We start from the raw sequence: 23,750 nt of genomic DNA on the forward strand, positions 1-23,750 counted from the left end.
AAAGTTGCCAAAATTTTCGCCAAAAATGCAAAGGGGTTAGCCTTACTCTTTTCCTCATTTTTTGACCGAAAAATGATTGGTGTCGGATTCGATTTGTGTGACCGTTTCCTGACTAATTGGACCACCAGGAACTCAGAAAACGCAGCAAAAAGAGCGTGGGATCAACAGCAGAGAAATGACGATGAAAAGATCACCAGCTGAAAAATGTGAAAAACTCAGGTTTTGGTTTTCTGCCTGTAACTTTTGATCCGTTGCTCGCAGCGTATTGGGATTGTGCCCAATCGATTTTTCTCGCAAAGTTGCGTCGGAATAATGCACGAAAGAATTTATTCCAGCACTTTTCAAAGTTGCCAAAATTTTCGCCAAAAATGCAAAGAGGTTAGCCTTACTTTTTTCCTCATTTTTTGACGGAAAAATGATTAGTGTCGGATTCGATCTGTGTGACCGTTTCCTGACTAATTGGACCACCAGGAACTCAGAAAACGCAGCGAAAACAGCGTGAGATCAACAGCAGAGAAATGAGAACGAAAAGATCACCAGCTGAAAAATGTGAAAAACTCAGGTTCTGGTTTTCTGCCTGTAACTTTTGATCCGTTGCTCGCAGCGTATTGGGGTTGTGCCCAATCGATTTCTCTCGCAAAATTACGTCGAAATAATGCACGAAAGAATTTATTCCAGCACTTTTCAAAATCGCCAAAATTTTCGCCAAAAATGCAAGGGGTTAGCCTTACTCTTTTCCTCATTTTTTGACCGAAAAATGATTGGTGTCGGATTCGATTTGTGTGACCGTTTCCTGACCAATTGGACCACCAGGAACTCAGAAAACGCAGCAAAAAGAGCGTGGGATCAACAGCAGAGAAATGACGACGAAAAGATCACCAAGTGAAAAATGTGAAAAACTCATGTTCTGGTTTTCTGCCTGTAACTTTTGATCCGTTGCTCGCAGGGTATTGGGATTGTGCCCAATCGATTTTTCTCGCAAAGTTGCGTCGGAATAATGCACGAAAGAATTTATTCCAGCACTTTTCAAAATCGACAAAATTTTCGCTAAAAATGCAAAGGGGTTAGCCTTACTTTTTTCCTCAGTTTTTGACCGAAAAATGACTGGTCTCGGATTCGATTGGTGTGACCATTTCCTGACTAATTGGACCACCAGGAACTCAGAAAACGCAGCGAAAAAAGCGTGAGATCAACAGCAGAGAAATGAGAACGAAAAGACCACCAGCTGAAAAATGTGAACAACTCAGGTTCTGGTTTTCTGCCTGTAACTTTTGATCCGTTGCTCGCAGCGTATTGGGATTGTGCCCAATCGATTTTTCTCGCAAAGTTGCGTCGGAATAATGCACGAAAGAATTTAATTCAGCACTTTTCAAAATCGACATAATTTTCGCCAAAAATGCAAAGGGGTTAGCCTTACTTTTTTCCTCATTTTTTGACCGAAAAATGACTGGTCTCGGATTCGATTTGTGTGACCATTTCTTGACTAATTGGACCACCAGTAACTCAGAAAACGCAGCGAAAAAAGCGTGAGATCAACAGCAGAGAAATGAGAACGAAAAGACCACCAGCTGAAAAATGTGAAAAACTCAGGTTCTGGTTTTCTGCCTGTAACTTTTGATCTGTTGCTCGCAGCGTATTGGGGTTGTGCCCAATCGATTTCTCTCGCAAAATTACGTCGGAATAATGCACGAAAGAATTTATTCCAGCACGTTTCAAAATCGCCAAAATTTAGGCCAAAAATGCAAAGGGGTTAGCCTTACTTTCTTCCTCATTTTTTATCTCAAACATTTGATTTTTGTGACGTTTTCACGACTAATTAGACCCCCAGGAAAGCAGAAAACGCACCAAAACTAGCGTAGGACCAACGGGAGAGAAACTACAAAGCGGAGACCAGCAGCACAGAAATTGCGAAAATGAATCTTCAGTTTTTTCGCCGTAACTCTTGATGCGTTGCCCGCAGCGTATTCCGACTGCGCGCAATCGATTTTCCTTGAAAAATCACGCTGATATGCCGCGTGAAAGAATGGATTCTAGTATTTTTCAAAATTTTCGTACGTACATACGACTCGATCAACTTTACAGATCTGAGACTTACAAACTTAAACCATTTTAGAAACGTGCTGAGATTTCTGCCATCTTCCTGAGAATCCAATGTCAATCTCAATAGTAATTACATCGCCACATAGCCAAAATGCTACCATGAAAATTTTTCGGTTCAATTCAATGCAAAACCATATTGCGTTGGCTATTGAATTTCGTCGCATGACATTGCGCAACCATCCCACCATGGTGACTAGACGGACTAGAGGTAAGGAGGCCGAACGCATATGGCGGAATCGTCGAAAAGTGGATCGTGAAAGTAATGAAAGATCTTGTAGTTCGGGATGTATCCGCAAGCGATACCAGCGCCTGATTACGAATAGGATACATACGTGAGGATCGACGATTCAAAATCACCGCGCTGACGGAGCCCGCAGTTGTAGCGCTGCCAGGCGGGTACAATCCGCGGATCGTTCATCACTTTCACAGTTCATTTTGCCAGCATTGCGTTCGGCCTCCTTACCTCTAGTGTCCATGCAACCCACGGTCGGACCGTGGCAATCGCGACTCCTACCACGGCAACCAACGTTACCGATCAGAGTCCGTCAGAGTCACTTGTCACCGGACCACGAGAGACGTGCATCGCATTTTTCGAACTAAACCTTCGCCAGTCTTTATTGTTAGAAATAATCTATCAAACAAATAGAACCGATACGGCATAAATTCTGAGAGTGAAATTTGTAGCTTCGCCGAATAGTTATTCGTACACTCAAAACATGAGTACGAAACATCTGAGTGTCGGTGAGTTAAATTGTAATAACTAACAAGTTCATAATTGTAGTATTATCACGTACTCGTATGCCTGCAATCAAATCTAATCAACAGTTACCATTATGCGACTATCAATTTATTCATTCTCAGGATCTCAAGTCCCACCCTTGGTACCTGGCAAGCTACGATTGTACAGCATGCGATTTTGCCCATTTGCCCAGAGGGTTCATCTTGTATTAGATGCTAAAAAAATTCCGTAAGCCATATCGAAACATGCCTTATAACGTTATATGTAAATCTGATGCCGGCAATATTAATTGATAAAAGGCAAACGTCTGATCTGGTTTCACATAAATTACATCGCTTTATTTCTATGCTGAGCAACTTATAGTTGTAATCGTATTGAATATAATATATTTTTGGAATCCTTGTTTGCATTTGACATTCCTACTCAAGCTCCTTAACTCTGATATTTTAGATATGACGTTGTCTACGTTAATTTAACACACAAGCCGGAATGGCTGGTGGAAAAAAATCCATTGAGTAAAGTTCCGCTGCTTGAACTCAAAGAGGGAAATATTTTATACGAAAGTCTGATCATAGTGGATTACCTGGATGAGGCCTATCCGGAACACCGTCTATATCCAAAGGATCCTTTATTGAAGGCTCAAGAAAAGCTACTTATCGAAAGATTTGGTGCTATAATAGTACTTATGAACAAGGTACAACCAGAAATTCAGAAATTATTCAGAAATAATCATGGTGTATTGCATATTTGACAATCAATTCAGCTATTATACAAGTTCGCTATGTTTGTAATTCTTATCTTTTAAATTGCTCAAGGTCTATTATACCCCGACCATGGAACGTGAGCAGTTTGTTGAGATTCTGAACGGCCTTGAAATCTTTGATAGAGAACTCGTTAGGAGAGGAACTCCATTCTTCGGTGGTAAACAACCTGGAATGGTGGATCTGATGATATGGCCGTGGTGCGAGCGAGCAGATTTGATCAGGATTTTGAGGGGAGATCAGTTTGTCCTTCCTCGTGAACGAATACTCAGACTGGTCGGTAAACAATATACAGTAATTAATAAACCTAAATCACTTAGCCCAGTAAACTACTTTTAGAACCTTCCGAAATCAAGGAATATATCTCATGATTCATAGGAAGAAAATTCATACAAAAAAGAGCGTTCTCTATGTTAACAATTCTTTTGAGCATTGTGAATTTGAATTCAGCTGGAATGGAGAAGTGCGATGAAAGAAGACGAGGCTGTGAAAGGTAGTTATTTAGACGGAGAAACACATGCCAAGTTCATACGCAGTAGGCAAGCTGGCTCAGCCCAATACGACTTCCTTATTGCACAATGAGTGCCTTTTGCGACGATGTACTACTGCTGATAATGAAATAATGTACTTATGCAATATTTTAATGAAATGGTAATTGGTTAACTAATTCATGTATGTACATAATATTACATATACTTTATGGATACAAATATTCATTTTATTGTCAACTCTGTGATTATATGTGCGAAGTTCAGCTTATGTTTTCTGTATGGATCCAGAATTGATCACTATTCCTTCTTCCCGCCACTAAAATAAATACGGACTTTTGTACAATATACTACATAAGCTTGCAATCATTTATTTTACATTATTCGGTATGACATTACAGACAGGACCATTTATTTGTTGCTGAATACTAATACGACTGATACCACCATTCCACCTGGCACCCGCAAAAGCAGCCTTCTCTCACTGGGGTCTCGTGTTCAGCAACGAATAAATGACCGTGTAGATTGCCCTGTAAAACTTAAAATACATGTAATAATAAAGTTGTAAAAAAGTATCAAATTTCCCTTTCTGTAATACTGTTTCTTCTAATAGATACGACAATGTCTTCTAGCAGCATTACTTTACTTCTCTCGTTTTAAATTATGTTCATAACAAAATTTCATTTTCGATCCAGTCTTGGTCAATCGACCAAAATTTTTCCAATATTTTTTTATATGCCCCCATATATCATCGAATACAGTCCGAAAAGCAAGAAGCAAGCGAACACAAAGCTTGCTGCGATCATGAAAGACCTTGTATTTTCATGCCTCAGGTCCTTCAGCGCTTTCTGATTGGCCTCGAGTACATCCTTAACTTCCTCTAATTCCCTCTCTAGCCTGTTCCGATTTTCAATAGTCAGCAATTTTGTTCTTAGTTTTCTCTCAATCAGCTCAACCTTATGTAGCGAGGCTTCTAACGCTTCCTGAACAACCTCCATCTGAAAATGTAAGTTACTCATATAAGGTAATTACTGTACAAGTTAAACATTGATATTTCGTGCAAACTATCTCCCTTCATTAGCAATTAGGCACTGCATAGGAGTTATTATATTTTTCAACCAAACGTGTTGATAATAACAGTGAGATAAATATTTTACAAAAAATACCTCGCTTATGATCGTCTTTTGTTGCGACATAGTGGAGTAAAACCAGGAATATTCAGATGCGGAGATTTGAAAAAAAATTTATTTTCTCTTCATATGTCGACCGGTATCAGCATCTAGGAATGCTGTCCGTGAAACTCCACGTCGAATCAAATTTTGACAACACGAGTGGTGATCAGAGCTCATTCAAGAATGAGAAATTCACGATCAGGCCGCCCTCTTGTAAGTGAAAAACAAATGAAGACATGTATGTGTGGCATTGCCATCGGAATACTAGAGCTATGCATAACATCTGTTTACGTATTTCTAACCTAAAAAATACGCTCTTAATTATGACACGAAGAAATAAAGTTGTTTTTATACAACTTACGATCATGTAGCGTTGATTTTATAACACGTTCGATGATTCTTAAAACTCTCTGGTGTTGAACCGTCCAAAGAGGTTTCATCATTTCTCAGTAACGTGATGAATTTTAGTCAAGGAACAGAAAAAATATAATTCTAATTGTAAGTACTTTGGTGACCAAAGAGCTTCAAAAATTATAATCAATCGATGGATGAGGAGACGTTGAACAGGTAAGTAATTTTACATTTATCATAAATTTTGATCTTTCACTCGCTCTGCATACATTAATAAAATTATGCAATTGAACAACAGGCTTGCAGCCGAAGCGCTGATGGAAGAGGCAAAAGTTGGTGCTAGAAGAGCAGAAGTCATGGGTCCCAGTGGATGGATAAAACCAAAACATACAATAAACAAAAGATTTCTTCACTCAACACTTAGAAACGCGGTTCTCTCCAACAAGCATCATCCTGTACAAAAAGACAAATTGCCCGATGATCGTTGCAAAAGAGACAGTGACAATAACAAATGAGATACAAGTGTTAAAGCCTATAGATTAATCATTCAATCAATCATTGATTTAAAGCCTTCGATTATACGTTGTTCAGATTTTATTGTATATGGCAAAAACTGTATAAAATTTACAAGTGTGGTTTATATACATGTATACAAAGTCATTGTATAATATGCAAATTTTATTGTTACTTAACTTTGCTTAGGTAAAGCGGAATATCTATATCGTGTGTTATTCTATTGAATCACAAGATAAGAAGGAACTTAAATTTAAGCAAATTCTGCAACATAAAAATGCCACTGAATAATCACATCAACTAATAACTGGATACTTTATCATGAGGCGTCAGATCGATATTCTATGGGTATCAAGAACGACCTAGTATTTGTGCAAAAGTCGAACAATTTTGTCACACAATTTATATTATTTAAAAATTATTCCGTCAATGATTTAGCAAATTTTGTAAGGAATAAAATTTGCAAAGTTATAATTTGTCGACTGATATAATTCTTAGATGTACGCACGATATTCGAAGAAAGAAAGGAAAGCAGTTCTGTTTGAAACATTGGTGTATGTTATTTCTTTATCTGTTTTTTTTTTTTATTGTTATTATCATTATATTTAAATTTACATTTTTCAGGGATTTGAATTTCACAATTAGTTTGTCAAATGAAAATATCGGTAACAAAAATTGAATAAGTTTATCATTCAACCACCATTGACAAATGACACGTTGTGTTTAATTGAGTAATTAAAATATTTAATTATTTCCACTGCATATCCGCAAAAAAGGAGAAAAAAAAAAATAAGAAAATAACATCATGTAATAAAATAAGAAATCCACACCACGTGATACAGTACACTGTTTTGTTTGTGAGCACCAATACCACTAAATATATAGGTATACTATTAACTGTAAGACATAGATTATTGATAATAAATTCCCATTTATAAAATTATATATATATATATAAATTTAAATATTAAAAATGTTTACTATTTTTTTTTTTTTTTTAGATCAGTTGTTTTGCATTGATAGGTTGCGTATATTGTAATATTGATTGACTGTTCTATAACAATTTCCTTTCCCGTATTAATACAATCATCAACAAATTTTTCGTGATTTTGTTATTTTTTTTTTTGTACATACAAGGCAGGTCACTAGAAACGCATACACATAAGTATCTACGAAGTCCCTCTAGTAAGCAGAGTTGTTTATAAAAGAGAGAAGAAGCGATTTTCAATGTTCTTCACACGATAACATAGGTGTTTGATAAAAGTAAGGAAATTATATACGTATAACGAAGATATGGATAAGACAAGTGGATGGAGTTTGTGATCTAAAGATAATTTACGAGGAATTCGTAACCCCGGATAAAAAAGATTTCATTTTTTTTTTTTACAATTATGTCAGTGTATAATTGATATAGTAACTCTTTTCGAAAAACTTGAAGACAAGAATGCGACAGAAAAAAAAAAACCAAAAAGTGTAAAAAAAACAACTACTAAATAACCAGTTATTTAATTACTTTGCATTTGATAAAATATTTTTAAAACAAAACCTGTCTGTGATATGAACTCGTCATCGTACTTTGATTCGTATACGAATAACGATTAATAAAATTAATGTTTAATGTACAAAGAAAAAAAAAAAAAACAAGATAATAAGAGAGAGAGAGAGAGAGAGAGGTCATTGTGTGTAAAATACTATTATAATAATGAATACAATGTGTGGTATAATAATACCCTAAAACTGTTTTACAATATATATATTTACAAGTAAAACTTATCTTCTATCATTTTTGATGTCAATTTTTTTCGTTTTTTTTTTTTTTTTTCCTATTCTCAACTTTGATATTCTTGCGTTTGGTTTTTATATATGCATAACATCGAATTCATTACCATGACATATAGTATACGTTTACATAACGATTGTTCAAATGATAAAGACTTACTGTCAATATTTCAATAATGACATAAGTGAGGCGAATTTAAACGTTTAACAAATTGTGCAACTTAAGATTCATGCCTAATAGACAATGACGGAAATAAACAAAAAAAAAAAAAAAAAAAAAACTTTCCAGTCTATGTTGATCTTTTTTTTTAATATTTTCCTACCTACAAAGAAAACAGCTTGTTTTGCATTGATAAAAAATACGTACATGTGTATAACAACATAAATGTATTTACATCAATCAACGTAATTGGTTAATTTCTATTCTCCTTCAGTTTACTATCGATTCGAAGAATGTTCAACTTGTTCGATAGCAACAGTGTTGTTCTGATGTAAAGTCAGCAGAGGAAAAAATAACTATGAAAAAAAAGGGGGAAAAAAAGTAGAAAAAAAGAGCTTGCAGTAATTAATATCACCGTGTTACGCCGATCCGTTTTTATGCTGTTGTAATTTTTTATACTCGGTGAACAGATTCTTCATATCAGAAAGCGCTGTTTCTATCGCTACTGCAAACCTTGCAGAGTTCTGAAAGAATATGAAATGAAATAGAGGAGAAAAAAAATGTATAGAAAATCGGTTAATAATTATAATTGGTCTAATAGTATTTGTAGATAATAATATATTCATCGAACTTACCGTTTCGGGTGAACTGATCTTGCTCGAAATATGAAAGAAGAGAAAATCCTCTCCGGCAATTATGTAAGAAACGCCGTATCCATCGTCAGCTACCGGTCCAAATCCACCACCGGCAGATATACAATTTGGATATTTCTTCAAATCTAATCTGGAAGTTTGTCCATGGGGTGTCTGCGATGTTGAGAGTCTCCATGGTTCGCTCAAGACTTCCTGTGTATGCATTTTGGGATAAAATGAGGCGTCATTACTTTTACTCCAAAAAGTGAAAGGCCGTTCGGCAACCGTATTTCGCAACATATTACCTTGAGGAATGGGGAATCGACTTCCAGGTACTTAGATACAACATACAGGCAGAACAAGTGACGATCTATTCCCTTGCCGCACATGGCGTCCTGGTAACCCAACTGATGACGAGCAGTAGCTGCAGCCAGCAATTTGTATCTCTGCTCAACCTACAGCCGTAAATATAAAGACATATTTTCTTAAAACTCGCAAGTTTCATTGAACAATAGAAATATAAATAAATAAACAAAAAAAAAAAAATTACTTTTTAACTTGTATGCAAAACTTACAGTCGCAGATTTATCTTCCATAGATTTAACCCAAGCTGCGGATTCGATGGTACAAGGTCGAACAGTTTCGGTTCTACCTTCCCTGAATAGCCTCGTCATTGAGGCTTCATAAGTTAGACTAAATTTACCAGCATCTCTATAATAAGCTAACTGAAGAGCCATTTGTATATAAGCATCCGGAGATACTCGACACAATTTCATGAAACCTTTTCCATAAGCGTTGTGCATGTAGATTCTCAACTCTACGTCGTTCAATAGCTTCTCGGCAACCTGGAAATTAATAACTTATGTTTTATAGTGTGTTTGCGTGTTTGCAAGAGACACAAGGTTTACAGAAGGACCGATTTAAGCATCGAATCAAGTACTTGACACGATCCCTCACCAAATAAGAATTTTCAATAGCTTCCAAACATTTCGGACTCATGTCCCATTGAAGACGAACCGGAGCTGGACAAAATTCAGGAGTTCCGATTGTACGTCCATCTTCTCCGTATCTGTATTATATGAAAGCAATGTTGAAAGAAAACCAGATGCAACGGTCGTTGTTTGAAATATTTACAATCATACCATCAAATTCAATTGATAATAAAACTTGATCATATAAAATGATTATATTATGTTGCAACGGTATTGTCGATTGAATTTGATCAATGGTATACGTGGATAATGGACCAAAAATTTACACAGTAACATTGTGTTTCTCTGATATTTTTGTATTATTAATCTTTGTCCACACGTTTAGGATCTTGAAATTAAATTGCACAAAACAAAATATTACCTGTAAAATTTTACTCCACAAATGTAAGTATTATTTCATATATAATTAAGGATGATAATGATGACGTGCAATATGCAAAGCAGATGAAACTATTTGCAATCCTCATCTCTCTGGTGCACATTCATAGTTTAATTTCTAACTCAGTTAGATTCAATCTACTCAAACATTCGCAACGCTGCACTAGCCATGCAAAAAAAAAAAAAACATGCCAAACTGGAGAAACGTAAATAATTAGAACCGAATACTAGATTAAAAAAAGAAGACATTATTAATTCCACTCGGTGGCAGCACAAAAAAAAAACTTCATCATAAATTGAAATTCATTGAAAATTGAATTGTAATAATGCTTGTTGCTGCTTCGGCAATCAAAGGGTTGAGAGATTGCATTATTTTAGTTATGATTAATTGATTGAAAAATCATTTCAAAGCTGTTGGCAATTTTCAACAAGCAGGTACAATTTAATAGTAAACTAATGATTTGGTGTAGCTTTGAAATGATTGAGCTGATAGCATGAGAACGAATATTATTAATATTTACACACAAAACACAAAGACATTGGGTTAACGGCAGAGGTGAGACATTTAAATAGGTACGCCATTGAAAATGACTTACCCTTTGTATTATTATGTCGAACGCAAGCACGACAAAACAAAAAAATTAACACAAGTTAAATTCACAAGTAATAAAGTATGTGCCCCAAATTTTTAAACTAATAACACCACCTCGGGGTGCGAACAAGAATACATTATTATCGGTGCGTTAGTTTCATTGTTATTATAGTTATCATTGTATTTAAAAAGTGTGAGCAACTTCGTTTTTAAATAACAATTACCCATTCTCCGCTTCCGTAGCAACACAGTATTCCCATAGGTGTCCCATCACGGGAGCATCGGCCCTGGTAACCAGAAGATAGAAAAGAATTGTTTTTTTTTTTAAAAAGTTAAACCCAAACCGCTACTTTCTCTGTTTTTGAGTGTTTTCTTATTTTTTTTTTTTTTTTTTACAATTTATTAACACAAGTATGTAAAGTTAAAGCCGCCGTATTTAATTTAGTATTCTCAGCCAAATTCACCATTTAATGATGAAAAATGATCAGACAGCTAAAATTAAATGCAGATTAGCTGTAAATAATAATAATTACATGAAGAAAAAAAAAAAAAACAAGAAATTCAAAGAATGTTAAGGGGATAAAAAAATTTCACATATTGATATTAAAACCAGAGATAGACATAACTTTTCACCTGATGAAGATTAAATTCAGAACGTAGTTAACTGTACAAGATTAAAATTTTGTTTATAAAAAAAAAAAAAAAAAATATCTTTCAATTTTCTGAAAAAACATGTCTCGCTAAAGGTAAAAATTCTGTATTCCGTTAACATTCTTCACTTTACATATTATACGAATTTGAAGTTATATTATAAGGAAAAGTAATAAAACAAATATGGAAAAAAAGCACAACCAAGCATTCCAGGCATATATATACATATATGTATATACAGATAGTATGTATACGTAATTTAGAATCTGCCGAATCGCAGTTTAACTTTCTTACTCTATATTCATGGTTTCTTCCGATATGACAAACTCCCACAAGTGTGACATCACAGCCGCATCTGCCCTGCTCATGACTTATCATTACATGTCGGATCGTCATCGTCACAAATGTGTGACAAAAAATTATAATACTACAAGATAAGTTGAAAAATATTTTTTGTTTTGTTTTAGGTGATTTTTGTTTCAGAATGTGATCAAAATTTTGGTATTTCATCTTAATTTTCTTTGAATCCTGTTCAAAATTTTGGAAAAATCTTTGTTTTTTTCCCTTCTCATTTTATGTACTTGGTAGAGCTTTTTAATTAGCACTGCAAACTTTTGTAAAAAAAATATTATTGCACACTCTTAACAATTAATTAAAATTACTTAGCATTGACGGATAATTTGAATATTGAATTATCTTTCGGAAATTTCAATTCAAATGAATATACGTATGTATCAAATACTGCAACAATTTGACTAAATTTTGATCTTCTTCTATTACTGAAATTTAATTCAACTCGACTAGATTTTCTTGATACGCATGAAACGTGAAGAGTAGTTTTTACTCTGCCGTAGAAAAAAAGAACAAAATTTTTTACTCACCACGAGTGCTCGGCATTAAAACCGATCTGTAAATACAACGAAATTTTAAATATCAAAAAATTTGTATGTACGAACGAATTTTCGTTCGCAAAAATGATAATTTTCTTAAAACCTTACCCTGCCGTTACTTCCTATACAAAGCGTGAACGATTTGTCGAACCATCGATCATGTCCCTTTCCATGTAACAAGATTCTCCCATAATTGTCTAATTTCTCCGGATGAGCCTGGACAGAATACAAATTGCTGAAATTATTCCGTTCCATATTCGTATAAAACCATTTTGTTCCAATAGTTGAATAAAAAATCAAACTTAGTATACGCGACGTAATTGAAAGAATTGTCAGGCTAAATGTTTACCTACCGGATCAAATTCGTACGGAATACTGTCTAAAGTTACAACAAAAGCTGCCTTTTCAACGGTGTCTAAGCTGAATCGATTCACGCCTTTGCTAAAATGATCTGCTCGGGTTCGAGCCCAGGTTGTTCTTTCTCCGGCGGTAAGTGCTGCTAGTTTCTCCTCACCTGCGCACGGTGTCGAAGTATCGTCGAGTATTTCCTGCATTTGCCTGAAAGTCATTATGAAATGATAAACACGCAAATAATGTAATATAAATTTTCGGCCTAACAGTTTTTGAAATAATACTCAGTGCGATAGCATGATAAAACTTTCTGAATAGACTTTGTATTGACCTTTCGATTTCACAAGGCTGTAAGATTCTGTTCTTATAATAGATCAAAACTTTGTAATATCTTCCTTTATGATAAACGACTATGTGTTTCGAATCTTGAACATGTACTAGCTTGTCAGTTTCGATACCAGGGATTCTAGTTGTGTTGAATATTCTCTCGTATTGCCAAGAGCACAAAGGAACTAAACCTTGAACGAGGATCTGAAATTATAAAAACATAGTTGTCATAGTTTGACGTTCCATTGCAGTGAGATGCAAGCTTTACTTTTCCGGCACTGCTTTTTCCACAGAATTTGAGATTTAAAATTCTTTTATCCAATTAATCTTCACATCTTACTAACCGGTTCAAGTTCCTGTCTTTCGATAAGTCTGCGATACTGTAAACAAGAGTGAATAATTGTTGCTGCGCGAGATGCTTGAATCTTGCTCGGATGCATGAGTAAAGCATCGATTCCGTAAAAGTTAGAGTTGACCATCAAGGGAGATCTTCCTCTCAAATAAACATATTCCTCCCACCAATCAGAAACGTAATTAGTAGACCACCATGACTTGAGTAATAAATAACGTTGAAGCTTAACGCCGATACCATCTTTGAATTCGTTGGCATGTCGTTCCATTCTTGCATAATTTTCATCATCCAAAAGTGGTCTGACGCTTCTCAAGTACTGTATTAACAAAATGGAATCATACAATCAAGTGTTAGAGTTTCAATGATATTTGATGTAAAATTCATTAGAAATTGATGAAAATTATTCATTTCTTTTGTTGGTAAATCACCCTTTGGATTGTGTCCTCGACAGACGGCAATGGAAGCCTGGGTAAAGATCCTTGGAAGCTGTACAACATGGGTGTACTCCATCCTGACAAAAGTTTAACAGCGGCGAGCCAAAATTTTGTAATTGAGGAAATGCTGCTACCTTTACCGCGAGCTTCGTACATCCATCCTTTGTACATTAGCAATAATTTAAGAGTGTATCGAATACTGTAGATGACGAACAACCATAGTAAAACAGCCACGAGAAAAGATCCGGCTAGATGAGCAGTTATGGAAGACCTGCGAATATTAAAAAAGAAAATCAAGATCAGTCGTAATATGATAGACATAATAAATTTTCCAAGTTTTCTATCCGCTCTATTTTAAAATATTAAAATCTCACCCTGGTAAGTATGGCGCAACTTTGCCGACGAGGTCGAAAGGTACTTTATATCCGACAAAATGAATTGCTGTGACTAAAGCAGCGGTTAGCCAAAGACTATGTAGCGATGCTGGATATACTCCAGTTTTTATATTGTTCTGTAAAATAATATGCGTAGCGTTATAGCGAGATAAAAGAATATTTTCTTATAAACAATAATTTGGTATATTTAAAGTGTACGCGTACCTTGAATCTGAAGAATCTTTTCTTCCAAGACCTGATACCCGATTGCCATACCAAGTGCAAGACTTCTCTGTCAAAATTAACATCCCATCCCTCGTGAGTGATGGAAAAGCTGAACGCAACGGCCGAATGAGCTTCCGCCATGCTGGTGTAACCTCAGCAGAAAACAAAATCTGAAATGCAAAAAGATAAAGGTTGAAAATATAACATCGACCTCACTTCCTTGAATGTATAAGTTGTAGCAGCGTTTCATTTGTACAGCAGCATACAATTAAAACTTATTGTAACGACCTAGATCATAAATTAAATTGACAAAGCCAAACGAAGAAATACGCATATCCAACTACGTAATTCAATGCTACAATATCGTATCTAATATTCGCATCAACTGACGTTCATGGCCATTTATAAAAGCCTTAAAATTGTTTATAAATATTATGTAATAAACAAAAAATTTATTTACTAATTGCAGTCTTAATCGAGTCGATCATCGATGATTTTGTTAAACCAGACATTGAGTTTTATGCCGTACAATAGAAAGGTGAACTTTGTTTGTTCCGATATTATAACTCACAAACTATTCTTGTTGCGTTTTTTTTTTTTTCCATTTCCCCCCTTGATTATTTTAATTCTACTGGCACAAATGGCCAATGATTAAGCAAATATATTTGATTTATACGGCAGCAACAAGCAAATCAATTCGAAACTGTTACAATTCACAATTACTATAAACTGTATACAAGAAAATATAGCATACACATAAATTGACGACTAAAAACAATTGGGTGTTAGCCTTGGACTTTGTATGGAGTGAGTTTGAGGTGTTAGTTGCAAGCCTTGCCTGTAATGCATACGTTGCTACTACGATCGCCATCGTTATCAGATACTGCACTACGTATAGCCCAGCAGCATTGTATGTTTAATTAATAATAGTCATTATCTTCTAAAATGTACAACGTGTAACAGAAAAGAACGTTGTCAATATTTTGGACGTAATGGGAAGACAAGAATTAGAAACAAATTTTAAATCAAACACACACGACTCCGATGCCGAAAACTTGAGAACAAAAAAATAAAAAAAGTTCCATCCTCATAATTTTATGGTTAAATCGACGTAGTACGCATAAACATTTGCTCTTGGATTCTCACTCACTTTAATCGACGTAAAAAACAAAAATAAACCGAGTAATGAAATAAGACGCAATTACTTGTTGACAATGCGCTGACGATTCGTCGGGTGCGACGAGTATAATACAAAGGTCGAAAGAGGATCGCATGAAAAATTCAGTTTATAAACCTGTGACAAGTGGAATATTTTTGGCTGTAGTTCGATATAGATTATACAATGGCCATTTTTTAACACACTTACTTACCTAACTAAGCCGCCCTGCGGTAAGCTATGCTGTTCGCTACACGTATACTACATACACCGATGTATTACTATCTGTATAATGCTATTGACATATGCCTGTTTGTTCACGGAGCTTATCAGTGAAAGGTTTCTGAATTGATGACATAGTTGTATGATATACACCATGGTTTAAGGGAAATCACAAAATATGTGCGTGGCCGAAATTACGGAGACGTCGACACCAAGTTTATACAAAAATTCTTTAGCGATGAAAATGAAATTATTAAAAAATGAAACTGTGTCCTCTATACATGTATGTCGATGACGAAAGAACGGAGTTGTAGTTGTTTTCTTAGTGTATTCCGAAGATTTGTTGAGGTGTTACAAAAAGTGGAGAGAAGATCTTTAAACAAGAGAATCTTTGATCAAATTGACGTATTTTTCTCAAATTGAATATTCAATTTCTTTTGAATGTTTTGTTAATCGAAGTGCCGAGTTTTCTAGTTTATTCTTAAACTTCTAATTTGCATAACACACGCAAAACACAAATTTTTAGCGTTGTATCTGGCCATTCTTCGACATATATATTTAAAGTATTTAAAAAAGGAAATACTAAAATATGATAATGAGAAAAAATAGAAAGGTATTATGATAAAGGAGAAACAAAAAGAGGAATTAATCTCTAAGGAAAATAAATGAAATGTATTATAATTTCCTTTTGAAAATAGAAATTCTTTCATCGCGTAAACATTTTCTTTCCTTATAAATATGCTTATTACATCGAAACAAATTTACGCAAGCACATGTAATAAATTCTGTAGAAGATAATATACAAATATACAAATGAACCTAGTTCTGTTGAAACAATAATAAATAAATAACTAAATGTACGTATAAAAGTAGTATTCAATGACTTTGAAATAGACTGTGTCTTTTTTAAACCTTATACAGAGAAAATTCATGAATCAGTTTCAACATAGTTGAGAATTTATGCAAAACACAATCGATCGATCGTTCATTGCCACCGCACTTAATGTGGTATTACCTATCGTTTGTTGACTATTATTATTATTATATGTACATGATAGGTAATTTAAAACCATATAATGTCGCACAACAGTACAAAGTCCAAAGTATACGACTGGTATCTAATGAATATCTAATGATCGATCGTACGTATTATAGTGGAAATTTTATTATTGAAACAGGCAAGTTTCAGCTGTGCACATAGTAATTTCAGTAGTTTGTAACTGTTTTTTCACCGCCGTAATCATATAAAAATGAATGAACGAACGAACGTATGAATGAACAAATGAAGAAAGCTGATATATGTGTAGAATTTACTATAAAAATCGAAAAAAAAAAGAAGAAAAGAATCAAAAAAAAGAAAGAAAAAAAAGAAAGAAATGAATCAATCAAACGAGGAAGGAAAACAAGAGCCTTGAACCGGATAAGAAATCACTCATACCACGTGTAGTAGTTACGGAACGTGTTACTACATTATCTAAATGTGCCACGCATGACGAGTGAATGAGATGCAAATATGACTTTTCATTAGTCCGTAGACATACGATTGAATACGTAGTATTACCATTATCGTTTGTCTTGTTAGTAGATAAGATATGATTGTCGATATAAGCGTCCAAAATTACATCTGGTACCAGACGCTCGCTTTCTTTAACATAAATTATCAAGTAAGTAACGACGTGTAACGTTTATTACATCTTGTACCACGCTAGCGTAAAAAAAAAAAAAATAATATGAGTGGCAGCCGAATCAACGAGATTGAGTTGCAATCAATGAAAGATGCATGATTTATCATTTTTCTGTCGCTTGAAAAAGAAAAAAACACCCGATTGTCTGCCAAATGATTGCGATAGCGTGTAACGTATACTGTATGATAGGTATACGTGCATGTGTGCGTAGTATTTGGACTTTGGTTTGCCAAGTACCAGCCGGACGAGGTCAACGACGTATGGTCCAAAGTCTAAATATCAAATTCCAACGGCATTATATAAAAATGTAAATTTGAATTTGATAAAATGAATCTTTTATTGATACAAGTTCAAGCGACAATTCAAATATCTCGATATTTGTAATACGGAATTGCACGACGACGATAACGAAGCTGCGTAAACATACATCTAAAATAATTGATGATAACATTGGAGAAAATAACAAGGTCCTTGAAATGTGTAAACAAAGTAAATCAGCATTGAATGTATCGTCTAGTTGGCAAGAAGAAATAAAAAACTGAAATAAAATTTTCAGATGGCAATTTAAAAAACATTTATTATTTTGCATTTTGAACCGTGATATAATAAAGCAAAAGATTAAGCAACGATATCCATCATTCGTTATCTAGCGTTGATCAAAGTACACCAACGGGGGGAGGGATAAGGGGTAAAAAAAATCGTACTGTCGTTCCTGTTTGCCAATTAGAAAACATCTATGTAATAAAACTGCGTAGAAACAAATTTTTACTAAACTCGGATGCAAAAGATCTTTGAACAACGCAGAAAAATTGAAAAATGTTTTTTCACAAAAGAAACAAGATGACCTATCGATTATACGAATACGCAAATTTCAGTATAATAAACTAATCACTGAGCGAAAATTATATGAGAGTACCTTGAAATTAATATTCAAGATCTTTACGAGGTAAATCTACTTTGGACATACAACACTGGTACTTATTTAATTATACATTATTTACCTCAATGTAGGTAAAGGTCTTTGAACAAAAAAGTTTAAAAAAAAAAAATAGAAAATATCGACACTATATACGTATATATATAAATGTATACCTGTGTGTAAATTGTGAGGATAAAGTTAGTAACGTTAAAGTAACTGTGCGCGTTTAGGAAAGATCGTTATTTCGCACATTCAGGATTGTCTGAAATTTAGTAAATCATGGTAAACAAAATACTAATATATTTCTAAAAATCAACTCCTTTGCAAAAGTCATTCGGAAATTGGACGATAATGATTTTTTGTCCGCTCCTCCGCTGAAGTTTCGATACATTAACATCGCCAACTTCATTCTTGTTGTAAATTGAAATTACACAGCATATTTTTTCTTTCTTATTCTGACGTATTCGCACGTTAATTTACATACCGTGCAGAGGACTGCATCATGGAATTTTAACATAAAAAATTTCAAGTCGCTGACGCTACTCGGTTTGTTTTTTTCCTTTCTTTTTTTCAGCCCAGAAGTTGCTTAATTATACGCAGCATACTTCATCGATACAGGAATATAAATTTTACATTGTCGCAAGCACGGTAGCCTGTCGGTCTTCCCGTAAGCCCCGAATGATAAAATATCGAATATTACAAGTTGTGCAATATCCGTGTAACGTCTGATAATGAAAGCAGGTGTATTAAAAAAAATGTTATACGAATGCCTTGTATACGGTACATTGTTCCCTCAAGTCAACAATTTTCAAAATTTCTAACAGCAGATACGAATTTTGCTCTGACATATATTTTATTCTATTTCGTTTGCAGAAGCAAACATTTTAATCAAAATGATTCTACATACGTTAACTTTTCACCTGAAAGGTGGCGTATACTTTGTAATAAGATTACACCTTCATGACGATTAATCAAAAGCTCGCATCATGAAATCAATAAGCATATATTCAAGTATGTAAAATTCTTCATTTTTAATCGGATTAAATGTCACAAGCCTCAGGTATTGTCAACTAAATCCAGGAAACAATTTATTTTATTTTTTACATCGCAAAGTTCAAGCGTTGATACTTTTCTATTCAATATGTGATTCAACGACTAGTCACCAGTTTTATAAGGTTACGCATTTCTGCAGTTCAAGCCGTACGACAAAGAAATGGAATAACAAATAGAAACCGAGACATCGAGAGAGAAATGAAAAAAGAAGTTTATCAATGTTGAAATTTCGTTTTCCTCCTTTTTTTTATAAATTTAGAAGACGAAAATGTGTCCCGAACACAAAACCAACAGTTAACAACGATATTTATATCAATATATGATATATATAGGGCATTCCATGTCAAATCAACGAATCATGGACCTCATCTCCTACGATTTTTGATGTATAATAGATTTTTTGGATTGTTTCGGTCAAAAATCATACCTATAATTTTTCGAAAATTTGCCGCCATTTTGGAAAAGTTTGGTGACCCGAAATATTCTTTACACAAAAATGAACATTAGAACGTTTGGTCGCTAGATTAAGCCTCGTTCTAAACTGCCAGTGAGATTTTCAAGACACACCCACCTGCGGAAGCTAATAAGACAGTCGTACCTATCAAGCTTTCTAATCCCTCTCTCAATTATAGCATTTGATATTGATCATGTGACAAATTCGAGCATTTTTACAGACAGATATTAAGACAGGAGTAACAAGATTGTGTCTGTCGTACTATTATAATAACTATTTTAACTGATTTGCTTTATTTCATACATATTCAATTTTTATGCGATCAATAATTAAGGAGTGTGTCATTATTACGTTTAATCTTTCGGTTCATTTGAACAATTGTAAGATACACAGCTTTGGATTCTAGTAACAGATAACATCAGAAACAACATTTAGGTCACACTGTGATCGAAACAACAAAATAAGAAAGAGAATCAGAGGCTACCTAATCTATATCAACGAATGTCTATAAAGGAATCACGTTACTAGTAAATTGATGAATTTAACGATAACCATCGGTGAGTCATTCATATCATTGTTTGTTGTGGTCAAGTATACAACGTCTTAGATATACTTGCTGCACCGATAAAGATAACTTTGTTTTTTTCACTTCTTCTTGCTTGTTTTTCATTTTATTTTTTATTTCAATACAATTTTGGTCGTATTTTTTTTAAATATTGAACACAAGAAAGTATGACCAAGATAGACGGATACCAATTACACGCCTGTGATGTGCATACATACAATTAATGATAGCAGCTTCAAAACAATTGTACAAATAATTAAATAATGGGATTACAAAAGTATAGGTTGCAGTATTATGTTACACACGTAAGCAGCATATTATTATCGATTGTTTGCCATTGAACGTATGATCGTTCGACAATAATAACATGTTGTAATTTATCGTTGCAGCGTTTGCAACAAGGATAAACATTACAGAATATTAATGAGGCTGGAGTTGGTAACATTATTGCAATGATTCAGGTTTCGGAAAATCCGTTATTTCGTAATTTTAGGAACATCTGAAGTACAGTGAATTATAATAAGGCAAAAGTCAAAACTTAGCCACCTCAAAGTCACTACAAAAGTGCAAAATAGTGACCCCCCCCCCCCGCCCAACCGTTGTTGCGTTACGCTAAAGTTACTAACTTCAGCCTAGTGAATATTAACAAGAATTGCCAAACAAGGCAAAATAATCAATTACGTTTACTTTCTTCTAAATAATATAATCACATATAAGTATTGTCGCACGCACGCGTATCAAAGTATAATAAATTTAAACAGGAAAAAACTTGCAACCGGAAAAATTTACAATTTTACGAAATCTTATCATGTTGAAGTTAGTAACGTTATCGTAACGGTTCATGCTGAAGAGAAACCGTTATTTCACAATTTTGGGTCTGTTGGAAATTCAGTAAACAGTAATAAAACGATGTATACTCATATTATTCAATATTCGTTACTTCAAAATCATTGTAAAAATAAGAAAATAGTGATTTTTTCTCAACGTTTCGCTACTAACGGTGAAATCTTTGTCACTTTTCAATTGTTTCGATGCGTGAACGAAATATAACGAGGTCAGATCGGCACACATACATACGCACACACACGATGACAATACTCTCATGGATGTATTGAAAGAGATCGTAATTCTGTCGGCGCATTGAACCGCCGATTTATTTAAATATGAGCAGAACACAACGCGTTAAACACGCCTGTAGACTGTGATTTTTTTCTACGGGTCAACGCTTCCGTCTATTCACGGTTGACAAAAGAAGGAACTACTTAGAACTAGTAGGTGATGAAAGCTATAAATAGCTTTCGGGGTTCTCGTAAAATCCGTATAGCGCGGAGCTTCATACATATTGAGAGGCATGTGTTTTAAAATTTGAACGCGTGAAAGTTGATCAAGTATCTCTAGCCTCCGAATGCATAATAAGTATAAAATTGCCCAGGGCCGGCGGCGTGAAAATATGTAAAAATAACGAGTTTGGATCTAGCCAGCGGCCCTGGCTGCCACATGAGAACCGCCTCGTGACTGGATAAAATGCTGCGCCAACATAATCTTCATTCGACTGTTCGGCGAAAGTCTGGTTTCGTACAGGTATGTATACCTATGTATCCACATACACCGTGTGTAGTTAGCATTTCTTGAATGAACGGTGAGTCGACGAAGTTTTGCAACGGTAATGTTTCGGGGCATAAAGTGCACCGGGAATTAATACACCGTTCCGAGGATCGCGTAGACTGGAGCTGGGAATGTTCAAGAAAACTAATAAAAGACACCCGTCACAACAGCTACAGCAATTGCGCAACAGTGTTTATTAAGAATCATCTTTCAGTAGTAGGTTTTGCGGGAGGGCGCAAGATCAGTGATTACACCAGAAACGAACCTCAGAAAAAAAAAGACAGTCTATTAAACGAGGATCGCTGGTTGGTTGTTAGTTCATTGCCAACATAGATAGTCAGAATTAATTTATAGACTTAGAACTAGGTAGTTGCTGAACGAGGTTAAAATTAGTAACGTTATCGTAACGTAATATTGAGCGAATAAATCCCTTTCTTTCTCAATTTTATAATGATTTTGAAGGAACTAAGATCGTGAAATATGAGTGTGTTCTCATTTATTTCAGGCAATTTCAAAAGCGCGAAACACGGTTTTTCCTCAGCATGAATCGTTACGATAACGTTACAAAATTTAATACGATGTTGCTGAACAAATAAGAATCGCAAGATGTGAAGAGGGTAGGCACATGGACACTACTTTCTAAAGTTGAACAACGAACGAACGCACGCAGGCTCAAGCCAGCACATCGCAACTAATCGTAAAAGCTAAGGTGCTCTCTCTCACTCTCTCTTGCTTACACACAATCAGTTTCGTCCGATCGAAAACGTGGCGACCGAGTTAAGGTGAAGCAACTGCCATGACGCAGGCCAACAATAAGATAACCCGAAACCCGCGTAGCAGCCTCGGATTGGCTGTAAGGGTGGGTGTGCAGCGGCCGCGCCTCCGAAACGAAATATATGCTATGCATTCGGATATGTGTCGATTTTGTACACAGCTGTGTGCGCCCGAAGTGGGGAAAAAGATAACTCGACTGTTGCTAATTATAGCTGCGCGTGTAGCTTTAGATACAGTGTATGTACGCAGCTACGTTCCGCTCATGCATGCACGATGTGTCTACTCACGTTTATCAGACGCGCAGTTGACCAGTCGGACGAAAACTATCATGTATTATGGGGATATGTTGTCTGGAAACGAAGACGTGTCGATCCTCGGCTCTTCGTGCTTCTTTCTACTCGGTATTAAGACAGGTAAAGGTGTCGAGCACCTTCGCATTCGCCCGCTTCTCCCACGACGTACGACCTTCAACCCACTCCGTGTGTACGCCACTTGATGATATTTAATTTATGAGAACGAAAAATTCTCTAATGTACCGCACCAGGACCACCGACCTCACTCGACGTGAGTCGGAAGCATACTGGCCAACTCAGGACGGCCTCTACCTCTTCTCACCGAAACCAGCCTGTACCCTGAACTTTGCCGCTTTTCGTGCGGTTTTAAGAGTTTAGACCTATGATTTCCACGACATCAATGCAGAGGTCGCTACTGTCTGTAGATTGGCGCAGCAGCGTCTATGAATTATAAAACTGAAATGGTGTCCTCGGTGTAATTACTGAGCTGTACTCCGCAGGTAACTGAGCGGTACTCTGTCAGTAACTGAGCTGTACTCTGCTGTATTTGGCGTCAAGGGAAGAGCAGAGATTCATACTTCGATTGGGAAAAAAGTATACCCGCGACTGCTGATTGATTGCTTCCAATCATCGATATCTTCCAATTAACTTTGCAATATGATTGCTTCGCAAAGCTGAAAGCAAGCTGACCGCCTGAATTGAAGGATGTAAATACTCAAGTATCAAAAATCTTGCAGTAGCTTTGAAACTCGAACGACGATGA

At 35.3% G+C, this 23,750-nt stretch overlaps 3 protein-coding genes across 9 annotated transcripts; 1 reads left to right on the forward strand and 2 right to left on the reverse strand.

Moving 5' to 3' along the window:
* Window positions 1-2,606: 2,606 nt before the first annotated feature.
* LOC124212421 (pyrimidodiazepine synthase) lies at window positions 2,607-4,668 on the forward strand. Of its 4 annotated transcripts, none has more exons than XM_046612408.2 (5): window positions 2,607-2,841; window positions 2,962-3,067; window positions 3,290-3,533; window positions 3,655-3,876; window positions 4,051-4,668. In XM_046612408.2, exons 1-5 carry the CDS (start codon window positions 2,817-2,819, stop codon window positions 4,180-4,182), a joined length of 729 nt encoding a protein of 242 aa, XP_046468364.1. In that variant the 5' UTR covers window positions 2,607-2,816; the 3' UTR covers window positions 4,183-4,668. The 4 variants fall into 4 exon arrangements, 3 of the variants coding, with proteins under 3 accessions (XP_046468364.1, XP_046468363.1, XP_046468365.1); XR_006881642.1 differs by lacking the exon at window positions 2,607-2,841 and having other exon boundaries at window positions 2,934-3,067; window positions 4,051-4,251; window positions 4,490-4,668; XM_046612407.1 differs by lacking the exon at window positions 2,607-2,841 and having other exon boundaries at window positions 2,934-3,067.
* Window positions 4,305-5,691, reverse strand: LOC124212422 (coiled-coil domain-containing protein 167). Of its 2 annotated transcripts, XM_046612411.2 has the most exons (4): window positions 5,622-5,691; window positions 5,255-5,470; window positions 4,902-5,086; window positions 4,305-4,407 (listed from the first exon to the last, which is right to left on the reverse strand). In XM_046612411.2, the coding sequence occupies exons 2-4, from the start codon at window positions 5,282-5,284 to the stop codon at window positions 4,389-4,391; spliced, it is 234 nt and encodes a 77-aa protein (XP_046468367.1). In that variant the 5' UTR covers window positions 5,285-5,470; window positions 5,622-5,691; the 3' UTR covers window positions 4,305-4,388. The 2 variants fall into 2 exon arrangements, with proteins under 2 accessions (XP_046468367.1, XP_046468366.1); XM_046612410.2 differs by having other exon boundaries at window positions 4,305-5,086; window positions 5,622-5,682.
* Window positions 5,692-7,054: 1,363 nt separating this feature from the next.
* whd (carnitine O-palmitoyltransferase whd) lies at window positions 7,055-23,312 on the reverse strand. Of its 3 annotated transcripts, XM_046612387.2 has the most exons (16): window positions 22,982-23,312; window positions 14,262-14,431; window positions 14,037-14,173; window positions 13,657-13,933; window positions 13,221-13,544; window positions 12,881-13,080; window positions 12,552-12,756; window positions 12,307-12,414; window positions 12,190-12,215; window positions 11,603-11,668; window positions 10,882-10,944; window positions 9,653-9,764; window positions 9,271-9,540; window positions 9,001-9,150; window positions 8,699-8,908; window positions 7,055-8,587 (listed from the first exon to the last, which is right to left on the reverse strand). In XM_046612387.2, exons 2-16 carry the CDS (start codon window positions 14,400-14,402, stop codon window positions 8,483-8,485), a joined length of 2,394 nt encoding a protein of 797 aa, XP_046468343.1. In that variant the 5' UTR covers window positions 14,403-14,431; window positions 22,982-23,312; the 3' UTR covers window positions 7,055-8,482. The 3 variants fall into 3 exon arrangements, with proteins under 3 accessions (XP_046468343.1, XP_046468344.1, XP_046468345.1); XM_046612388.2 differs by lacking the exon at window positions 10,882-10,944; XM_046612389.2 differs by lacking the exon at window positions 11,603-11,668 and having other exon boundaries at window positions 22,982-23,311.
* Window positions 23,313-23,750: the final 438 nt, after the last annotated feature.

The sequence above is a fragment of the Neodiprion pinetum genome, chromosome 2 (assembly GCF_021155775.2).
Source record: "Neodiprion pinetum isolate iyNeoPine1 chromosome 2, iyNeoPine1.2, whole genome shotgun sequence".
Classification (NCBI taxonomy): domain Eukaryota; kingdom Metazoa; phylum Arthropoda; class Insecta; order Hymenoptera; family Diprionidae; genus Neodiprion; species Neodiprion pinetum.